The sequence below is a fragment of the Saccharomyces paradoxus genome, chromosome XV (genome assembly GCF_002079055.1).
Source record: "Saccharomyces paradoxus chromosome XV, complete sequence".
NCBI classification, from domain to species: Eukaryota; Fungi; Ascomycota; class Saccharomycetes; order Saccharomycetales; family Saccharomycetaceae; genus Saccharomyces; species Saccharomyces paradoxus.
The window spans coordinates 6,245-23,640 of record NC_047501.1 but is presented as its reverse complement, the minus strand read 5'-3'; the positions used below and the strand labels follow the sequence as shown (position 1 = coordinate 23,640).

The window sequence follows — 17,396 nt, the reverse complement described above, 5'->3', positions numbered from 1 at the left end:
AAATGGAACAATCATTTACGTTCGCTATTTAAGGCCAGCTTGAAATGCGGCTAAAAAAGGGCGCGGTTACAAGAAAAATTTACTGTTATGCACGTGTGATAGCCTTACTTTCAAGGAAAAGCCCAAAAAGAGATTAGGCTGAAAACTGTCTTTCTAGATAATTGAACATATCGCATCTTTACACATGCTTGCTATGCCAAAGATTTAACAGAGCCACACATATTAGACCATATTTTCATGGTTTATCGATGTCGGATAGACAGTCTTCGAAGGCCATTGGCAATGCCATATTATCTTCATTCGAGTACTCTGTAACCTAAGAAAAAGGCACTTCCCAATGGGGTAGATCCTATCTCAATGTTTCCTAGGTAGAAATGGTGGTCACTAGGAGAACGAAGGCAAGCACCACTAGTAGTACGGTTTCTGAGTCAATCAGCGTTAACCCCTCAAAGTTACCCACTCACCTCACCAAAAAATGGAGACGAATTATGGAATTTGAATAAAATACACCGTCACTTAACTGAATCAAACAAAGAAAGAAGTAAAGACCGGACGGTAGAAAATAGACCCAAAATTGAACACTCTAATTTTTGGTAAAAGAGGGGAACAACCTATTTTCTCCATTTGGCTTCGGTGAGTTTCAGGGGGTTGAACGTATATACCGATCTACGTTGGAATTGACTGCTGCTTCGTTCAGTTAACCCACTCAACAAGTAGGCCTTGCAACCGCTGCAAGATATTAGAGTATGTGACTGTGCCTTCTTTGCACTATTAGGGAAACAGTGTTGAAGAACTGCAATAAATGAACAATTCTAAGCACCTCAAACCGTGCTTGCGGATATGCTTCAATAACTTGATAGATAGACTACCATGTTTAATTTTTCTTTAATTACGCCAAGCAAACGTTCTTTTCGTAGGTTTCGTAGGCACCGCAATCTATTTCTAGTGGATAAGTTCTGAATTTTGTTATGAATTAGTTAGTAAGGCCTAGTAAAATGGCGTGGTATTTTAAAGGGCCTTTACCAGCCACTTCTCAACAGAAAAACCGTGCTCGCGTTGCAGAAATACGAGGCAGACACGCGCCTTAGGAACATTAAAATAAATATCTCGCGTTCACGGAAGGCAACCACTAACTCCTTTTCATCGAAAAGTGAGGTGTAGCTACCCAGACATTCCTCTTTATCCAAGTCGTATAATTTTTCTTTAGTGGTAGTTCAGTCTGAGCGGAGGTTCCTGGCTAATTCTCCAATTGGAAATAAGGTAAATAGGTGACTTTTCATGACGAATTGGGTGAAAATGCTCGATGCTAGGCCCTGTGTTGTAGCTTTTTTCGGTAATAGTAATTTCCCAAAAAGGTTCCTATGACTATCTTATCGAAGTAGCCTAGACCACGTCCTGCACGGTTTCGCAGGCTATTTAGGGGGTCTCTTGTTGTTATTAGCAGCGGAATATCTTTGTTTACTCATTAAAATGCCCCCCCGTTCGTTGCCAGGAACGCGCGCGCACAGAACTTGCGGATACTTCCGGAGAAGCGTCCGTACAAAATTTAAGCTAGCCCAACGGTTAATCTTTGCAGTTGTGTATCCGGAGTCCGCTCACACTCGCAAAAAGCATATAAAAAGCTTCATTTCATTCACTACTATCGGTTCTGCCATTCTATTATTTTATGATAATACCTTCTCTGTTCACAATTCAGTAACAACAAATACCCATCGTTGCTTCTTTTTGGTAAGATCTCGCCTGTGTCAAAGAGATGTTCAATCGCTTTAATAAACTTCAAGCCGCTTTGGCTTTGGTCCTTTACTCCCAAAGTGCATTGGGCCAATACTATACCAACAGTTCCTCAATCGCAAGTAACAGCTCCACCGCTGTTTCGTCGACTACATCAGGTTCTGTTTCCATCAGTAGTTCTATCGTTGAGTCGACCTCATCTGCTTCCGATGTGTCGAGCTCTCTCACTGAGTTAACTTCGTCCTCATCTGAAGTCTCGAGCTCCATTGCTCCATCGACATCTTCTTCTGAAGTCTCGAGCTCTGTTGCTTCCTCTACCTCGTCTGCTTCCGGAGTTTCGAGCTCTATTACGTCAGGCTCATCCATATCTGGATCATCCACTTCTATTACCTCATCAGGCTCATCAGGCTCATCCGTCTCCGGTTCTTCCTCTGCAACACAATCAGGTTCAGTCTCAGGTTCATCCTCTGCCACACAATCAGGTTCATCCGTCTCCGGATCGTCCTCTGCCACACAATCAGGTTCAGTCTCAGGTTCATCCTCTGCCACACAATCAGGTTCATCCGTCTCCGGATCGTCCTCTGCCACACAATCAGGTTCATCCGTCTCCGGATCGTCCTCTGCCACACAATCAGGTTCAGTCTCAGGTTCATCCTCTGCCACACAATCAGGTTCAGTCTCAGGTTCATCCTCTGCCACACAATCAGGTTCATCCGTCTCCGGATCTTCCTCTGCCACACAATCAGGTTCATCCGTCTCCGGATCGTCCTCTGCCACACAATCAGGTTCATCCGTCTCAGGTTCTTCCTCATCAGCCTCCGGCTCTTCAGCTTCTAGCTCGTCCGGTTCCATCACACAATCAGGTTCTTCCTCATCGGGTTCCGAATCCTCTTCTATCACACAATCTGGCACCGCTTCTGGTTCATCAGCCTCTAGCTCATCAGGTTCACCTTCATCCGTTCCAGGTTCGTCAGCTTCATCTGGTCCAGGTATCTCGAGTTCAATTCCTCAGTCAACCTCATCCGCTTCTACCGCCTCCGGCTCTGTCACTTCGGGTACCTTGAGTTCCATTACCTCTTCAGCTTCTAGTGCAACTGCAACTGCTTCGAATTCACTTTCTTCTAGCGATGGCACCATTTACTTGCCATCCACAACAATCAGTGGTGACATCACACTGACTGGTTCAGTCATCGCAACTGAAGCCGTTGAAATCGCTGCAGGTGGTAAATTGACTCTTCTTGATGGTGATAAATATGTTTTCTCAGCTGATCTAATAGTCCATGGTGGTGTCTTTGTTGAAAAGTCTAAGCCAACCTATCCAGGTACCGAATTCGATATCTCGGGTGAAAACTTCGATGTCTCTGGTACCTTTAACGCTGAAGAACCTGCCGCCTCTTCTGCATCCGCCTACTCTTTCACTCCAGGCTCTTTTGACAACAGTGGTGACATATCTTTGAGTCTATCGGAGTCCTCAAAGGGCGAAGTTACATTTTCTCCATACTCCAACTCTGGTGCCTTCTCTTTCTCAAATGCTATCCTCAACGGTGGTTCCGTCTCCGGTTTGCAACGTAGAGCTGAAGATGAAGGGTCAGTTAACAACGGTGAAATTAATCTAGACAATGGAAGTACCTATGTTATTGTCGAACCAGTTTCCGGAAGTGGTACAATCAACATCATCTCTGGTAACCTTTACTTACACTATCCAGACACCTTTACTGGCCAAACTGTTGTATTCAAGGGTGAAGGTGTTCTTGCCGTTGACCCAACCGAAAGCAACACTACTCCTATTCCTGTGGTTGGTTACACTGGTAAGAACCAAATCGCCATTACAGCAGACGTCACCGCTCTTTCTTATGACGGTACTACCGGTGTTCTAACTGCAACCCAAGGCAACTCACAATTTTCCTTCTCTATCGGTACTGGATTCTCCAGTTCTGGGTTCAACGTCTCCGAAGGAACTTTTGCCGGTGCTTATGCTTATTACCTAAATTACGGTGGTGTTGTTGCTTCCAGTGCTACACCTTCATCCACTTCTACCACATCAGGTGTTGCCAATTCTACTTCTGGTTCCACTTCATTCGGTGCTTCCGTGACAGGTTCAACAGCTTCCACTTCATTCGGTGCTTCAGTAACAGGTTCAACAGCTTCCACCTTGACTTCAGGTTCCCAATCTATTTACACCACAACATTAACATATGCAACCGCCACAAGCACAGTAGTGGTTTCTTGTTCAGAAACAACTGACTCTAATGGTAATGTCTACACCATTACCACAACCGTTCCATGTTCATCTACTACCGCCACTATCACTTCTTGCGATGAGACTGGCTGCCATGTAACTACATCAACCGGAGCCGTTGTAACTGAAACCGTTTCTTCCAAATCATACACAACTGCCACTGTCACCCACTGTGACGACAATGGCTGTAACACTAAGACTGTCACTTCTGAATGTCCTGAAGAAACTTCAGCAACTACCACTTCTCCAAAATCATACACCACTGTCACTGTCACTCACTGTGATGACAATGGTTGCAACACCAAGACAGTCACCTCTGAATGCCCTGAAGCCACCACCACCACTGTTTCTCCAAAAACATACACTACCGCTACTGTTACTCAATGTGATGACAATGGCTGTAACACTAAGACTGTCACTTCTGAATGTCCTGAAGAAACTTCGGCAACTACTATTTCTCCAAAAACATACACTACCGCTACTGTTACTCAATGTGATGACAATGGTTGTAACACCAAGACTGTCACTTCTGAAGCTCCTAAAGAAACTTCAGAAACCAGTGCTTCTCCTAAAACATACACCACTGCTACTGTCACTCAATGTGATGACAATGGTTGTAATGTCAAGATAATTACTTCTCAAATACCTGAAGCTACTTCAACCGTCACCGCAACTAGTGCTTCTCCAAAGTCAGATACCACTATAACTTCTAAGGCTACCAAAGCAACCTCGTTGACTACTGTCATTTCCGAGGCATCTAGCGCAATTTCCACGTACTCCAAATCTGCCGCTCCAACTAAGTCCTCTACTGGTATCATCATCCAGTCCGAAGGTATTGCCGCAGGTTTGAATACCAATACTTTGAATGCTTTGGTCGGTATTTTCGTTCTTGCTTTCTTTAACTGATTTTTTTAATTGAGGAATCAAAAGTTATTCCTCTGAAACGAGATAGGTTCTTAATACGCGTTTTATATACGCTTCATGTAAACATTTAAGTATTTTTTTAGCTTAATATTTTGGATTTTTTTTTGAATGAAATGGTTCCCTCTTCTGCCAATGAAATGGGAGACTAGAGTGATGTAGACACATGAAAATTTATTCTACCTATTGTCCATGCTAAAAAGATTTAGGCCATAATTGCATGCGAGCCCAAGAGAACTACAAAGGTTTATTGGGCAGCTTTCACTTTCACTTTTGTTCATAAAAAACCGAGTTATGAACAGTTACGAACACTTGGCTTTTATATTTTACATTTTTCTCCCTTCCAAGAAAGTCAAGGGGTGCTTATCTCGAAATATGTCTCGCAATAAACTTTATTATTTTATACTTTATAATCAGTAAGAGTTTCAGGTTAGATTCTGGGAGAATTTTTGGAGTGTTTTTTGTGTATTAAGAAACTTTTCGGTTTAGCTCTTTTCTCTTATCAATTTACTGCAGATCATTTCTTCTGCCTGGCTGGCCTGCTACTAGGAGAAGATCTTAGCGACAACTGATAGGAACGGCGAGAACAAGGGAAATCTCGTAAGGACAAAAACAACCTGACCTCATTTACTAAGAGAACGCGCAGGAAAAGCTATCTTTTTGAGGCACAATTTTTTTACCGCAAGTTTCAAATTTTGACAGGGATCGTGCAGGGAGATTTTCATGCCATTTGACAGCAGGTAATCCACAATACACAGTCACACCCTTCTTTGGCTTTTATGAGCCGGGGGTTTTTTTTTTGGCATACTTCATCAGCTGATTTGAATGCTGGTAACCTAAATAAGAAATCGCACGCACGGTTGAATTTTAAAATTTCTAAATTTCGGTAAGATAAATTAATGCCTCGACCGGGCCATAGGCAAAAGAAGAAAATCTGTAGGCATGAGATTCCACGGCATGTGATTTCTAGCTAACGTAGGCACATGGATATGACGCAGCCTTAATTGGATACGTATGATCCAAATATGTAATATGCTATAGTCGCAGTAAGGATTGACGAACTAGTTTGTTTCCTTCCGCTTTCTACCTTCTAACGCATTGGCAGTCACTAATAGTCGAATATCACTTAACGCATCCAAAACTACGCTCGTTAACACGAGGTATTCACCTTAATCGAACAGTGGCTTCAACTGAATTAACAGCGTGTCATTATATGTAGGCAAGATAAATATATCGAAATTTGTGGCAACGCAGTTGCCATAATGGAAAAAGTCAGTGTAATCCCCATCGAAAGTATTAGAAACACGCGACAACCCGAAACATGTATCTACTACATAGGCTGCAATGAATATATTATATCATGATGTCGTAGTTGCTCGAACTATTTTCCGAAGCTTCACAGAATATCACGGTAATATCAGCGTGCAATCTATGGAAAAATAAACATGTATTGCAGGCCGAGGTTCAGAGTGTGGGATTTACACTTAAGCGCAGTCGTTTTCTGCTTGATAATATGATATGCGTAATGATGGATTATCGCCCGACTATTATAACCGACCATGGATATACCGAAAGTTTCCATAAGGCATAAGAGAAATGTTCATTAGAAATTAAGGCGTACAAAAGTAAACATTGTATATAATAAAGAATTAAGATCGTCATATTTTCTTTTTCCGAGTTATTAAGGACTCGGAGGATCAGCTTTAGAAGAACCTCTTGTAGATTGGCCTATCGTCGTGGTCTATTGCGTCGGCATCATAATCTGCTGTTCTTCTCTCCGGTGGCACCCATGAAGCGGACTTCCATGCTGGGACACCCTCCAGCCACATAGTATTCACCTCCTCCAGCGTCAGGCCTTTTGTTTCTGGGACAAAGAAAAAGACGTAAAAGTAGGAAAAGACTAGACAGCCTAAGAAGACATAACCGTAATAAAAGTTGATTGCACCGGTAATAAAGGGGGTGAAAAAACTAATCAAAAATCCCCACATCCAGTTTGCAGCTGTTGCAATTGCCATTCCTCTTGATTTGACTCTAAGAGGGAACGTTTCTGACACTATAACATAACAGCCGCCTGCCCAGGTGGTGGCGAACGAAAAAATGAAGAACATGGTGAATACAATCATACAGTTACCGGCGCCTTGAGAAGTAATATCCTGGTGGCTGCTTCCTTGAGGCCACAGCTTCGTTACACCAACGGAGGCAAACACAGTAAAGCAGCATAACATAGAAGCGGCACCCCACAACAGGCACGTACGGCGTCCAAACCTCTCAATGGTGTATACTGCTATAAATGAAGAGAAAAAATTGACCACACCGATAATGATCGATGTCTGAAAGGAGTCCTTTAAGCCGACGGACTTGAAAATGGTCGTACCGTAATAAAAGAAGTAGTTGTCACCCGTCAATTGCTGCAGCGATTGAATCATCACTCCCATGAGCACACGCTGGAAGACTTTCGTTTTAGTGGAGAGTAGCTCAGACCATGACGCGTTACCTGCCAACTTTTCAAGCTCGATGCCTGCCTTTATGGTATCATATTCGACTAACAAGGCAGGGTCGTCGACTGAAACTTTGTTGGATTTCGACAGCGAACGTTTGGCTTCCTCATCTTTACCAACCTCGATCAGGTAACGTGGTGATTCTGGGACGAACATCATCCCACTAACCATGAATGTGGCCCAGGCAAAGCAAAGACCAAGGCCGACTCTCCATTGAGTGGCATTATGATAGTTCTTGGTACCGTAATTGGTACAGTAGCCTAGAAAAATACCCATTGTACCCATCAGCTGGTAGAGCTGGACAAGGGTTCCTCTGATATGTTTGGGAGCGACTTCAGATATCAACATTGGGGAAAGGACAGCAATGCCTCCCACTCCTAGGCCAGAAATAATTCTTCCAATAAAGTACTGGTACCACTTGTCTATCGAGGTTATCTGGATCAGGATGCCTACGACGTAGATGGCAGTGACTGTAATCAATCCAATACGACGGCCATATATATCACCGACTTTCGACAGGACAATCCCACCTATTGCGCAGCCAATGTTGAAAATTGAGACAATCAAACCCATTCTTACTTTCGACAAGTAGTAAGTTCCCTCGTCGTTTTTTTGACCAAACCTTCTGATAAAGTCAGACAGGTTAACAAAACCAGAGATGGTACCGGTGTCCCAACCGAAGATGAAACCGCCAAATGCGATCATTAAACACAGGATTGCGACGGTGCTATATGCAGAAAGAGGTTTCTGGGGTAAGTCAATAGGTGGTTCAGCCGCATCTAGGTTGAGAGAGTTTTTGGAGTCACCATGTTCAGTCTTGATAGATGGTGCACTTGCTACTGAATTAGAATTAGACTCAGTAGCGGATAGGTCATTCGCAGATGTATTATTGGCACCTGACATGATTTTTGGGTAGAATGTGAAAGGATTTAGAGCTAAATTGTGCGATAATTTACTATTCTAAACCATGTCGAAAAAAGAAAGAGGATAGGAAACAAGAACAAGTGTGCTCTTCAGTTAGTTACACAGCTGTCACATTATATACCTTTGCTTTAGAGGGAAAAGAGAGAGAAAGAAAACCTGACTATTAAAGCTAAGTAGCATAGGTGTCTAGAACTACTGCTGCCAGCCACCTTGAACGAAGATGTCTGAGTGCATGCATTGCTCGTGTGGTCAGCATTTATTTGTGAAGGAGGCGGATTCATCTACAATTGCCGACGCCTGATTTTCCGCGGATAAAATTGATTACTTGACACTTGGAGTTTACACTTCACGAAACTTCTTTTCTTTCTTTTTTTTTTTTTTTTAACTTTCAGGGGAAATCGGTGCAAAAACTAAAAACGAAAAAGATGTTTCGTAAAGTATCAGGGGTATGCAGAGGCGGAAAACACTTATAATTCGCACGGAGAAATGATTATGTAATATCGCGGAGAAACGCTTATGTAATTCCGCGGAGAAATGATTATGATATTTTTGCGGGGTCCTGAACAGGGGCAGTTTATGCTTCGCACTTTGTCTTGAGACTGAGAATACGCAAGATTGCGGAGGCAGTGCACATAATGGGGCCTGCTTGCAGATGGTATGATACTGCCGTAACGGGTCGAGTGACAGGCACTTTAATGCAGAATGCACCATGTCATATCATCTAGGTTGTGCAAACGTTACCTAAAACTGAAAGCTTCGTTTACATACAGCACTGGTTCCAGATCGCGTGTTTGCTTATGTTCCTTTCTATTTTTGTTAATTTTTTATAAAATGCTAACAGGCACTCAAAAAACCATATATAAGTAAGGAAGACTTCTTCACTCGAGGAATGAGCTGTAGTAAAGAATAGATATTCCATTCAGCAAACCAAATACACTAACACAAGTGAAAGTTTTCTCATAAAGAAAAAAAAAATCGAAAAAATGACTATTTCTTCTGCACATCCAGAAACAGAACCCAAGTGGTGGAAAGAGGCCACAATCTATCAGATTTATCCCGCAAGTTTCAAAGACTCTAACAACGATGGCTGGGGTGATATGAAAGGTATTGCCTCCAAGTTAGAGTATATCAAAGAGCTTGGCGCCGATGCCATTTGGATCTCGCCTTTCTACGACTCTCCACAAGATGACATGGGTTACGACATTGCCAACTACGAAAAGGTGTGGCCAACCTATGGTACGAATGATGACTGCTTTGCCTTGATTGAAAAGGCACACAAGCTTGGTATGAAGTTCATCACCGACTTGGTCATCAACCATTGCTCCAGCGAACATGAATGGTTTAAGGAGAGCAGATCCTCGAAGACCAATCCAAAGCGTGACTGGTTCTTCTGGAGGCCACCAAAAGGTTACGATGAAAATGGCAAGCCAATTCCTCCAAACAATTGGAGGTCTTATTTTGGTGGTTCTGCATGGACATTTGATGAAAAGACACAAGAATTTTACTTGCGTTTGTTTTGCTCCACTCAGCCTGATCTCAACTGGGAGAACGAAGACTGCAGAAAGGCAATCTACGAAAGTGCTGTTGGATACTGGTTGGACCATGGTGTTGACGGTTTCAGAATTGATGTGGGGAGCTTGTACTCCAAAGTTGCTGGCCTACCAGATGCGCCTGTGATTGACGACAATACGAAGTGGCAACCTAGTGACCCTTTTACAATGAATGGACCACGCATCCACGAATTTCACCAAGAAATGAACAAGTTTATCAGAGACAGAGTCAAGGATGGTAGAGAGATTATGACAGTTGGTGAAATGCAACATGCTTCCGATGAGACCAAGAAGTTGTATACAAGTGCATCAAGACACGAGCTTAGTGAGTTGTTCAACTTTTCCCACACTGATGTTGGAACTTCGCCCAAGTTCCGTCAAAATTTGATCCCGTTTGAATTGAAGGATTGGAAGGTTGCGTTAGCTGAACTGTTCAGATACGTTAACGGGACTGACTGTTGGTCAACAATTTATCTGGAAAACCACGACCAACCTCGTTCGATTACGAGATTCGGTGACGACTCGCCAAAGAATCGTGTCATTTCCGGTAAACTATTATCTGTATTGTTAGTGTCACTAACTGGTACTCTGTACGTTTACCAAGGACAAGAACTGGGTGCAATCAATTTCAAGAACTGGCCTATTGAGAAATACGAGGATGTCGAAGTTAGAAACAACTACAATGCGATCAAGGAAGAGCATGGGGAAAACTCGAAGGAGATGAAAAAGTTTTTAGAGGCCCTTGCCCTTATCTCCAGAGATCACGCCAGAACACCTATGCAATGGTCACGTGAAGAGCCAAACGCCGGATTTTCTGGTCCTAGTGCTAAACCATGGTTTTACTTGAACGAGTCTTTCAGAGAAGGCATTAACGCGGAAGATGAAGTCAAGGACCCCAACTCAGTTTTGAACTTCTGGAAGGAGGCCTTGAAATTTAGAAAGGCCCACAAGGATATTACTGTGTACGGCTATGATTTTGAGTTCATTGATTTGGACAACAAAAAGCTATTTAGCTTCACCAAGAAGTACGACAACAAAACATTGTTTGCTGCTTTGAACTTTAGCTCTGATGCTATAGACTTTACGATTCCAAACGATGACTCGTCGTTTAAGTTAGAGTTTGGGAACTACCCAAAGAAGGAAGTAGATGCGTCTTCCAGAACATTGAAGCCATGGGAGGGCAGAATTTACATATCTGAATGATGGACAATTGTGACGAGAATATATATCTTTTGTTTTTACTTACCCCATTTAGATACTAAATATTAAATAGTAACGATTTCACACTTCAAAAATGATGCAGACGGGAGAGATATATAGCTGCGCCCATGTTGATAAATCATATTTTAATGCATAGTGATGTGTAGTACTTTACTAATGTCGATATGTAATGCGTTTATGTCTCATTTTTCGTTTTTTCTGTACCGATTAATTTTCCAAACCAACAAGCAGCTTTCGAAACGATCAATGAGGGGCGTAGCAATCGTTCCAAGCCGAAGATGTCTGGAAAAGAAATGAAAGGAAATTCCACGACTAGCTTGATCAGTTGACGAAAAGATGAAAAAAAGTTAAAATAAATTTTATTTCCCGAAGAAGTCACAAGTTACGTTTTTGCTGTAGGCTGTACAAACCTTTTTATGGATTGATGCGGCTATTTTTTCCTATTAATTTTTTTTTTGTTTTCTTTGTTTTTTTAGTTGACTTATTGGACCCTCAAACCTAAAATGATTCCGTTTTCGTACAGTTCCTCGAATTTTGTATACCGAATAAGGACATAGGGTTTTCCATCATCAAATGTGAGGGTTTCTATGGATTATAAGCTCTTAGTTTTCAGATCCGGAACAGGGCTGCGTACCTAGGCAAGAATTGCCGTTAGCCCTAACTTAGCTGCAGAAATCTGTTCAAACTATTAATTGCACCCAAATGTGATGCAAATGAGATGATGTTATAGAGACTGTTATGGTTCCCATTTGCACCCCCCTGTGACTTTTGAGAGGTCAACGGCTGATTCCAATCATGATAGAGTGGTTTATTTAAAAGAGATGACGGCGCAGGGTCTGACGGAAGTACAATATACAGAGTAGTACTTGCGGATGTTTGTCAGAATATGGTGGAAACAGATCTGTCTAGAAATGACAATTTGGACGATAAAAGCACTGTCTGCTACAGCGAAAAGGCAGATACCGATGTTGATAAGTCTACTGCGTCCGGCTTGCGTCGTATAGATGCCGTCAACAGGGTCCTGTCTGACTATGGCTCTTTCACAGCTTTTGGAGTCACATTTAGTTCGCTCAAGACCGCTTTACTAGTAGCGCTGTTTTTGCAGGGCTATTGTACTGGACTTGGTGGGCAGATTTCGCAATCGATACAAACCTACGCTGCTAACAGCTTTGGGAAGCATTCTCAGGTTGGGTCAATTAATACCGTCAAATCAATAGTGGCTTCTGTTGTCGCTGTGCCATATGCACGTATGTCGGATCGATTTGGGCGTATAGAATGCTGGATCTTTGCGCTGGTGCTTTATACTGTGGGAGAAATTATTTCTGCCGCCACACCAACATTTGGCGGACTTTTTGCTGGTATTATTATACAACAGTTCGGTTATTCTGGCTTTCGTCTTCTTGCTACAGCCCTGACGGGAGATTTATCTGGATTGAGAGATCGTACGTTTGCAATGAACATCTTCTTGATTCCCGTGATTATAAATACGTGGGTAAGCGGAAATATTGTTAGCTCAGTGGCTGGTCATACTGCACCATACAAATGGCGTTGGGGCTATGGGATTTTCTGCATTATTGTTCCCTTCTCCACCTTAATCTTGGTCCTTCCTTATGCATATGCTCAGTACATTTCCTGGCGCAACGGTAAGTTGCCACCATTAAGATTGAGAGAAAAAGGAAGGACTCTACGTCAAACGCTCTGGAAATTTGCGGAAGACGTAAATTTGATTGGAGTTATTCTCTTCACTGCTTTCTTAGTTCTAGTTTTATTGCCTCTTACGATAGCAGGTGGTGCCACATCCAAATGGAAAGAAGGTCATATTATTGCAATGATTGTGGTCGGTGGCTGCTTGGGCTTTATTTTTCTGATTTGGGAATTAAGATTTGCCAAGAATCCATTTATTCCACGAGTATATCTGGGTGATCCAACTATCTATGTTGCACTGCTAATGGAATTCGTATGGCGTCTAGCTCTACAAATCGAGTTGGAGTATTTGGTCACTGTGTTAATGGTAGCATTCGGAGAATCGACTCTAAGTGCACAGCGGATAGCTCAGCTTTACAATTTTCTGCAGTCTTGCACTAATATTGTTGTTGGCATTATACTGCATTTCTATCCTCATCCCAAAGTATTTGTGGTTACTGGATCACTTCTGGGTGTTCTCGGAATGGGTCTTTTGTACAAATACCGGGTGGTGTACGACGGAATTTCGGGTCTTATTGGCGCTGAGATTGTGGTTGGTATAGCCGGTGGTATGATACGTTTTCCTATGTGGACGCTAGTGCATGCTTCAACCACCCACAATGAGATGGCAACTGTTACTGGATTACTTATGTCTGTTTATCAAATTGGAGATGCGGTGGGTGCTTCTATTGCTGGTGCAATATGGACTCAGCGTCTGGCCAAGGAGCTGATACAGCGACTGGGCTCAAACTTAGGTATGTCAATTTACAAATCACCACTCAACTATCTAAAAAAATATCCTCTTGGATCTGAAGTTCGTATCCAGATGGTGGAATCCTATTCAAAGATTCAACGCTTATTGATAATTGTGTCAATTTCGTTTGCAGCTTTCAATGCTGTTCTCTGTTTTTTCTTGCGTGGGTTTACCGTAAACAAGAAGCAAAGCTTTACCACGGAAGAACGAGAGAAAGAGAAGCTCAAAATCAAACAGCAATCATGGCTCCGTCGTGTAATTGGATATTGAGCTGGAGAGTACTAGCGATACAAATATAGTATTAAGCTCTTTCCTGAACTAGAAGTCTCTTTGACGTAATAACAGTTATTGAAATAGTAATTAATAATTATGTGTAACAGTACGATATTGTTAGCTGAAATGATGTTATTTTTATTTTTTTATTTTTTACAAGTGAATTTCCCATACGTCTATTTCAGCAATGTTATAGTCTTAAATGCGGTTGGCAATATAAAATCATAATGAGATTATCCGCACTCGTCATTTCCCGCAGTTTTCATAAGAAAATATAAAAAAATGTTGCATCAAGAACTTTTACTAGAGTGTAGACGAATTAAACAATTTAGTAGTATAAATATAATTACTGCCTACTGTAAGGTTGCTTGAGCCCTTTATTATTTGGTTTTAGCTGTTGTTAATCTGGCTTTCATACTTCTCATAATTGACGCCATAAAAAAATTTAGACTTCCAAATAGTGAAAAAAACTTTGACCAAACTCAAAAGGCCCAATAACCCCGTAAGATTTTAACCAATGTGCTGATTTTACGAGCCATCAACTCTAAAAGTTTCAACTGAGCGAATATGAAATTTGAGTGGCCCATACTTAGCATGATTCGCTGATTAATGTATAACAAGTGTGAAAGTATGTATAGCTGCACGGATTGTAAATAGAGCTCATTTAATATCAGGCATTTTTGCGCAAGTTATTTTTTCCTTTGGAATTAATTGCTTTTTTAGAATATCTTATATACAAAAATCCTAATTCACAAGCTAATGTTTCCCATCTTAAGTAGACGTTTATTTAAAACCTGTTATTATATAATGATTCGCTCTTTGCAATGTCGTTTTCCTAAAAAACTTAGATATTTAATCTCAAAAAGTGTGTGAATAAGTGTTGAGATTCCATTGTTGATAAAGGATATGGTATTAGATGTACTGAATATTCTAAAAGTTCCCAATTATGTAGAAATTTGTGGAATGTAATCGGTAATTCAACATAATGACAACATTATTACATCATCTTTCATTTTATATGTCGTCATTCATTATCCTATTACATTTATCCTTGCGTCTCAGCTTCCACTAAAATCGATGACTGTTTCTCAACCTTTATGTCTTCTTACATTTTATATGATAATATACAAGTACTATGGATACTAGTCGATACATGATAGTTGATTTTTATTCCAGCATATAAAAAGAAAGACGATAAAGTAATATTATTATGTAGAATTATCGATTCCCTTTTGCGGATTCTAGGATTCTGTTGGAGAACTTCTAGTATATTCAGCATACCTAATATTATGGCCTTTAACAACAATGGAATCCCAACAATTATCCAATTATTCACCAAATTCTCTATTCCAACAATAGTAATATGGCATTGATTATATTGTAGGCTATAGATTCGAATTCATGAATTCCTAACGCTCTGAAAGAGAACTTCTGCAATACTCTGTAAAAATAATATTATTACTTTTACTAAAAATGGACCCTCTAAAAGTAATTTTTAAACTATTTTCAAAGTAGTTGAATGCCGCGTCCTGCAGTTTATGTACATAGGTCCAAAATACACATTAAGGATTCTTTTCTCCATAATTCCTATTTAGTATAGTTATGAACATAAGCCAGCCGATCAACCTTAGGGATAAAATGCTTCAACACTACTGCTTAATCTTTAAAATGCATGTCGGCACAGTCTGCAACCAAACTAAATTTGTTTCTAAATAAATCCACGCAACATCTATAAACATTAACTATAAAAGGCAGTAAATTTTTTGAACAGAAATAGTAGTAACATGTTTGCTTCCTTAGTATTGAAGCCAAAGCCATTTCTCAACAGGCTATAAAAGATTAAAAGAAAATGGTTCCCTTATTCGGTTTATTTTACATTTTTTCTCAATTGTGCTCCTTATGCTCCGCATATGTTGATGTCACTAGTGGTTACCAAGTATTTTTGGGCTTGCCAAACAATATGACAAACAATCAAATCTGCTGGTTATTCCAAACATCATACTTCGATATCAATTCCGATAAAAGTGGTAGAACACTTAGAACAGGACGGTTTGAACCTGGCGATCAACAATCTTTGGTTTATAGGGATACTTTAGTTGAGTTGGAGGCTATTACAGATTTTTATGAGTACAGTAACCTAGATCTATCGACTTATAACGGACCTGAGCCATATAATTCTGAGACTGATTATTGTAGAGATATAATGGATTTGGTAATGCGTGTATATGATGAAGAAGGAAATTATGTTCATCCAACTACTGAAGAGTATTCGGCTACCGCTAGTGCAACAGTTCAGCGTAGAGATTCTGATGCTGACATGGAAGAGTGCATTGATGAACCATGTTATGATGTTAGGGACTGTCAGATACTTAACAGCAAATGTGGTCATTGCTCTAACTCAGGTGGCAGAGAGCAGAGATACTGTGACTGGCAATACACTTACTTTGTTCACTCTTTTGTTTTACACTGCTGGTATACATGGCAACATACTTGTAGTTAGCAGCCGTTAGATTTTTTTCTTCTAGAAACCGGTTCAGCAGTGAAGGTTTTTTTTCTGCTATTCTTTGAAAGGTCTACAAACGATACTTTTGAATGTATAACTTTTTTTTATCTTTGCTGTAACTTCTCTAAACCACATAATTTTTTTGAATGAATATCACTAGTATCAACGCACTTGATCTGACTTGGACATTCCATAGGGAAGCGGTAAACTACTATTATCATATCAAATTTAAAAGTTTCATATAGCATTTTGCGGCACTTCAATCGGTATTTCTCATTCATACTACTCTGCTCAATGATAAATTTATCGTATAAAAGTGGAATTGACTATAAGTTGTTATAGGATTTCGCAGGCTTATCGTGTCCAATAAAGACATCAAACTAATAAACATGTGAATTTGAGATGGTTATCGGGGTTGTATTGTTGACAAAGGCAGTATTATTGGGAATATAGTTATACTAGAATTCCTCCTCGAGGATATAGCAACCCACAAAGAAGTAGTCGATAATTCTATATAATAACATATTTATCTATTTTCTTGTTTTATATGTTTTTATTTATTATCTTATTATCGTCGACATCAACGTTTCTGCTTCCATTGAATTCTATGACTGATTTTCTACCTTTATGTCTTCTTCTTACGCTGTATATGATAATATACCAGTAACATAATTACTAACTGGAGGTCGATAGTTGAACCTTCTTCCAACACAAACCATTAGCTTTTTAGATCCTGATTATTGATTCCAATTGGACAAATGAAGACAATCGTACAGTAGGAAATTGTCAAAGTAAAGAATGTATAACGGTGCAGGTCTAACTAAATTTATCTTTCAATCAACAAAATATAACTCAGTGATATTGAAGAAAACGTAAAGTAAGATATTTATTCTTTCAAACAACAATATTCAGTATTAAACCATTCATTTACATAAAAGGTTTAAAATAATTACAAACTATTCAAATTCTCAATGATGTTATAAGGCCATCCCATGAGGAATCGTATAGAGAGATTCCGTTTTCTTTTTGTTGCATGAACCTTATGGTTTTGAAACAGATAGTTGTGTATATACTAATAGCTATATTACCAGATTAAATT

General features: G+C 40.3%; 4 protein-coding genes across 4 annotated transcripts; all 4 read left to right on the top strand.

The window, feature by feature from the left end:
• Positions 1–1,753: 1,753 nt before the first annotated feature.
• HPF1 (mannoprotein) lies at positions 1,754–4,876 on the top strand (the record flags this gene model as incomplete). Its single annotated transcript, XM_033913117.1, has 1 exon — positions 1,754–4,876. One exon carries the CDS (start codon positions 1,754–1,756, stop codon positions 4,874–4,876), a length of 3,123 nt encoding a protein of 1,040 aa, XP_033769008.1.
• A 4,420-nt stretch (positions 4,877–9,296) lies between these two features.
• Positions 9,297–11,066, top strand: IMA2 (oligo-1,6-glucosidase IMA2; the record flags this gene model as incomplete). The annotated part of the gene is made up of 1 exon (XM_033913116.1): positions 9,297–11,066. The coding sequence occupies one exon, from the start codon at positions 9,297–9,299 to the stop codon at positions 11,064–11,066; it is 1,770 nt and encodes a 589-aa protein (XP_033769007.1).
• Positions 11,067–11,970: 904 nt separating this feature from the next.
• On the top strand, positions 11,971–13,791 carry ENB1 (Enb1p; the record flags this gene model as incomplete). Its single annotated transcript, XM_033913115.1, has 1 exon — positions 11,971–13,791. One exon carries the CDS (start codon positions 11,971–11,973, stop codon positions 13,789–13,791), a length of 1,821 nt encoding a protein of 606 aa, XP_033769006.1.
• Positions 13,792–15,643: 1,852 nt separating this feature from the next.
• Positions 15,644–16,294, top strand: CSS3 (Css3p; the record flags this gene model as incomplete). The annotated part of the gene is made up of 1 exon (XM_033913114.1): positions 15,644–16,294. One exon carries the CDS (start codon positions 15,644–15,646, stop codon positions 16,292–16,294), a length of 651 nt encoding a protein of 216 aa, XP_033769005.1.
• Between the last annotated feature and the right edge of the window lie 1,102 nt (positions 16,295–17,396).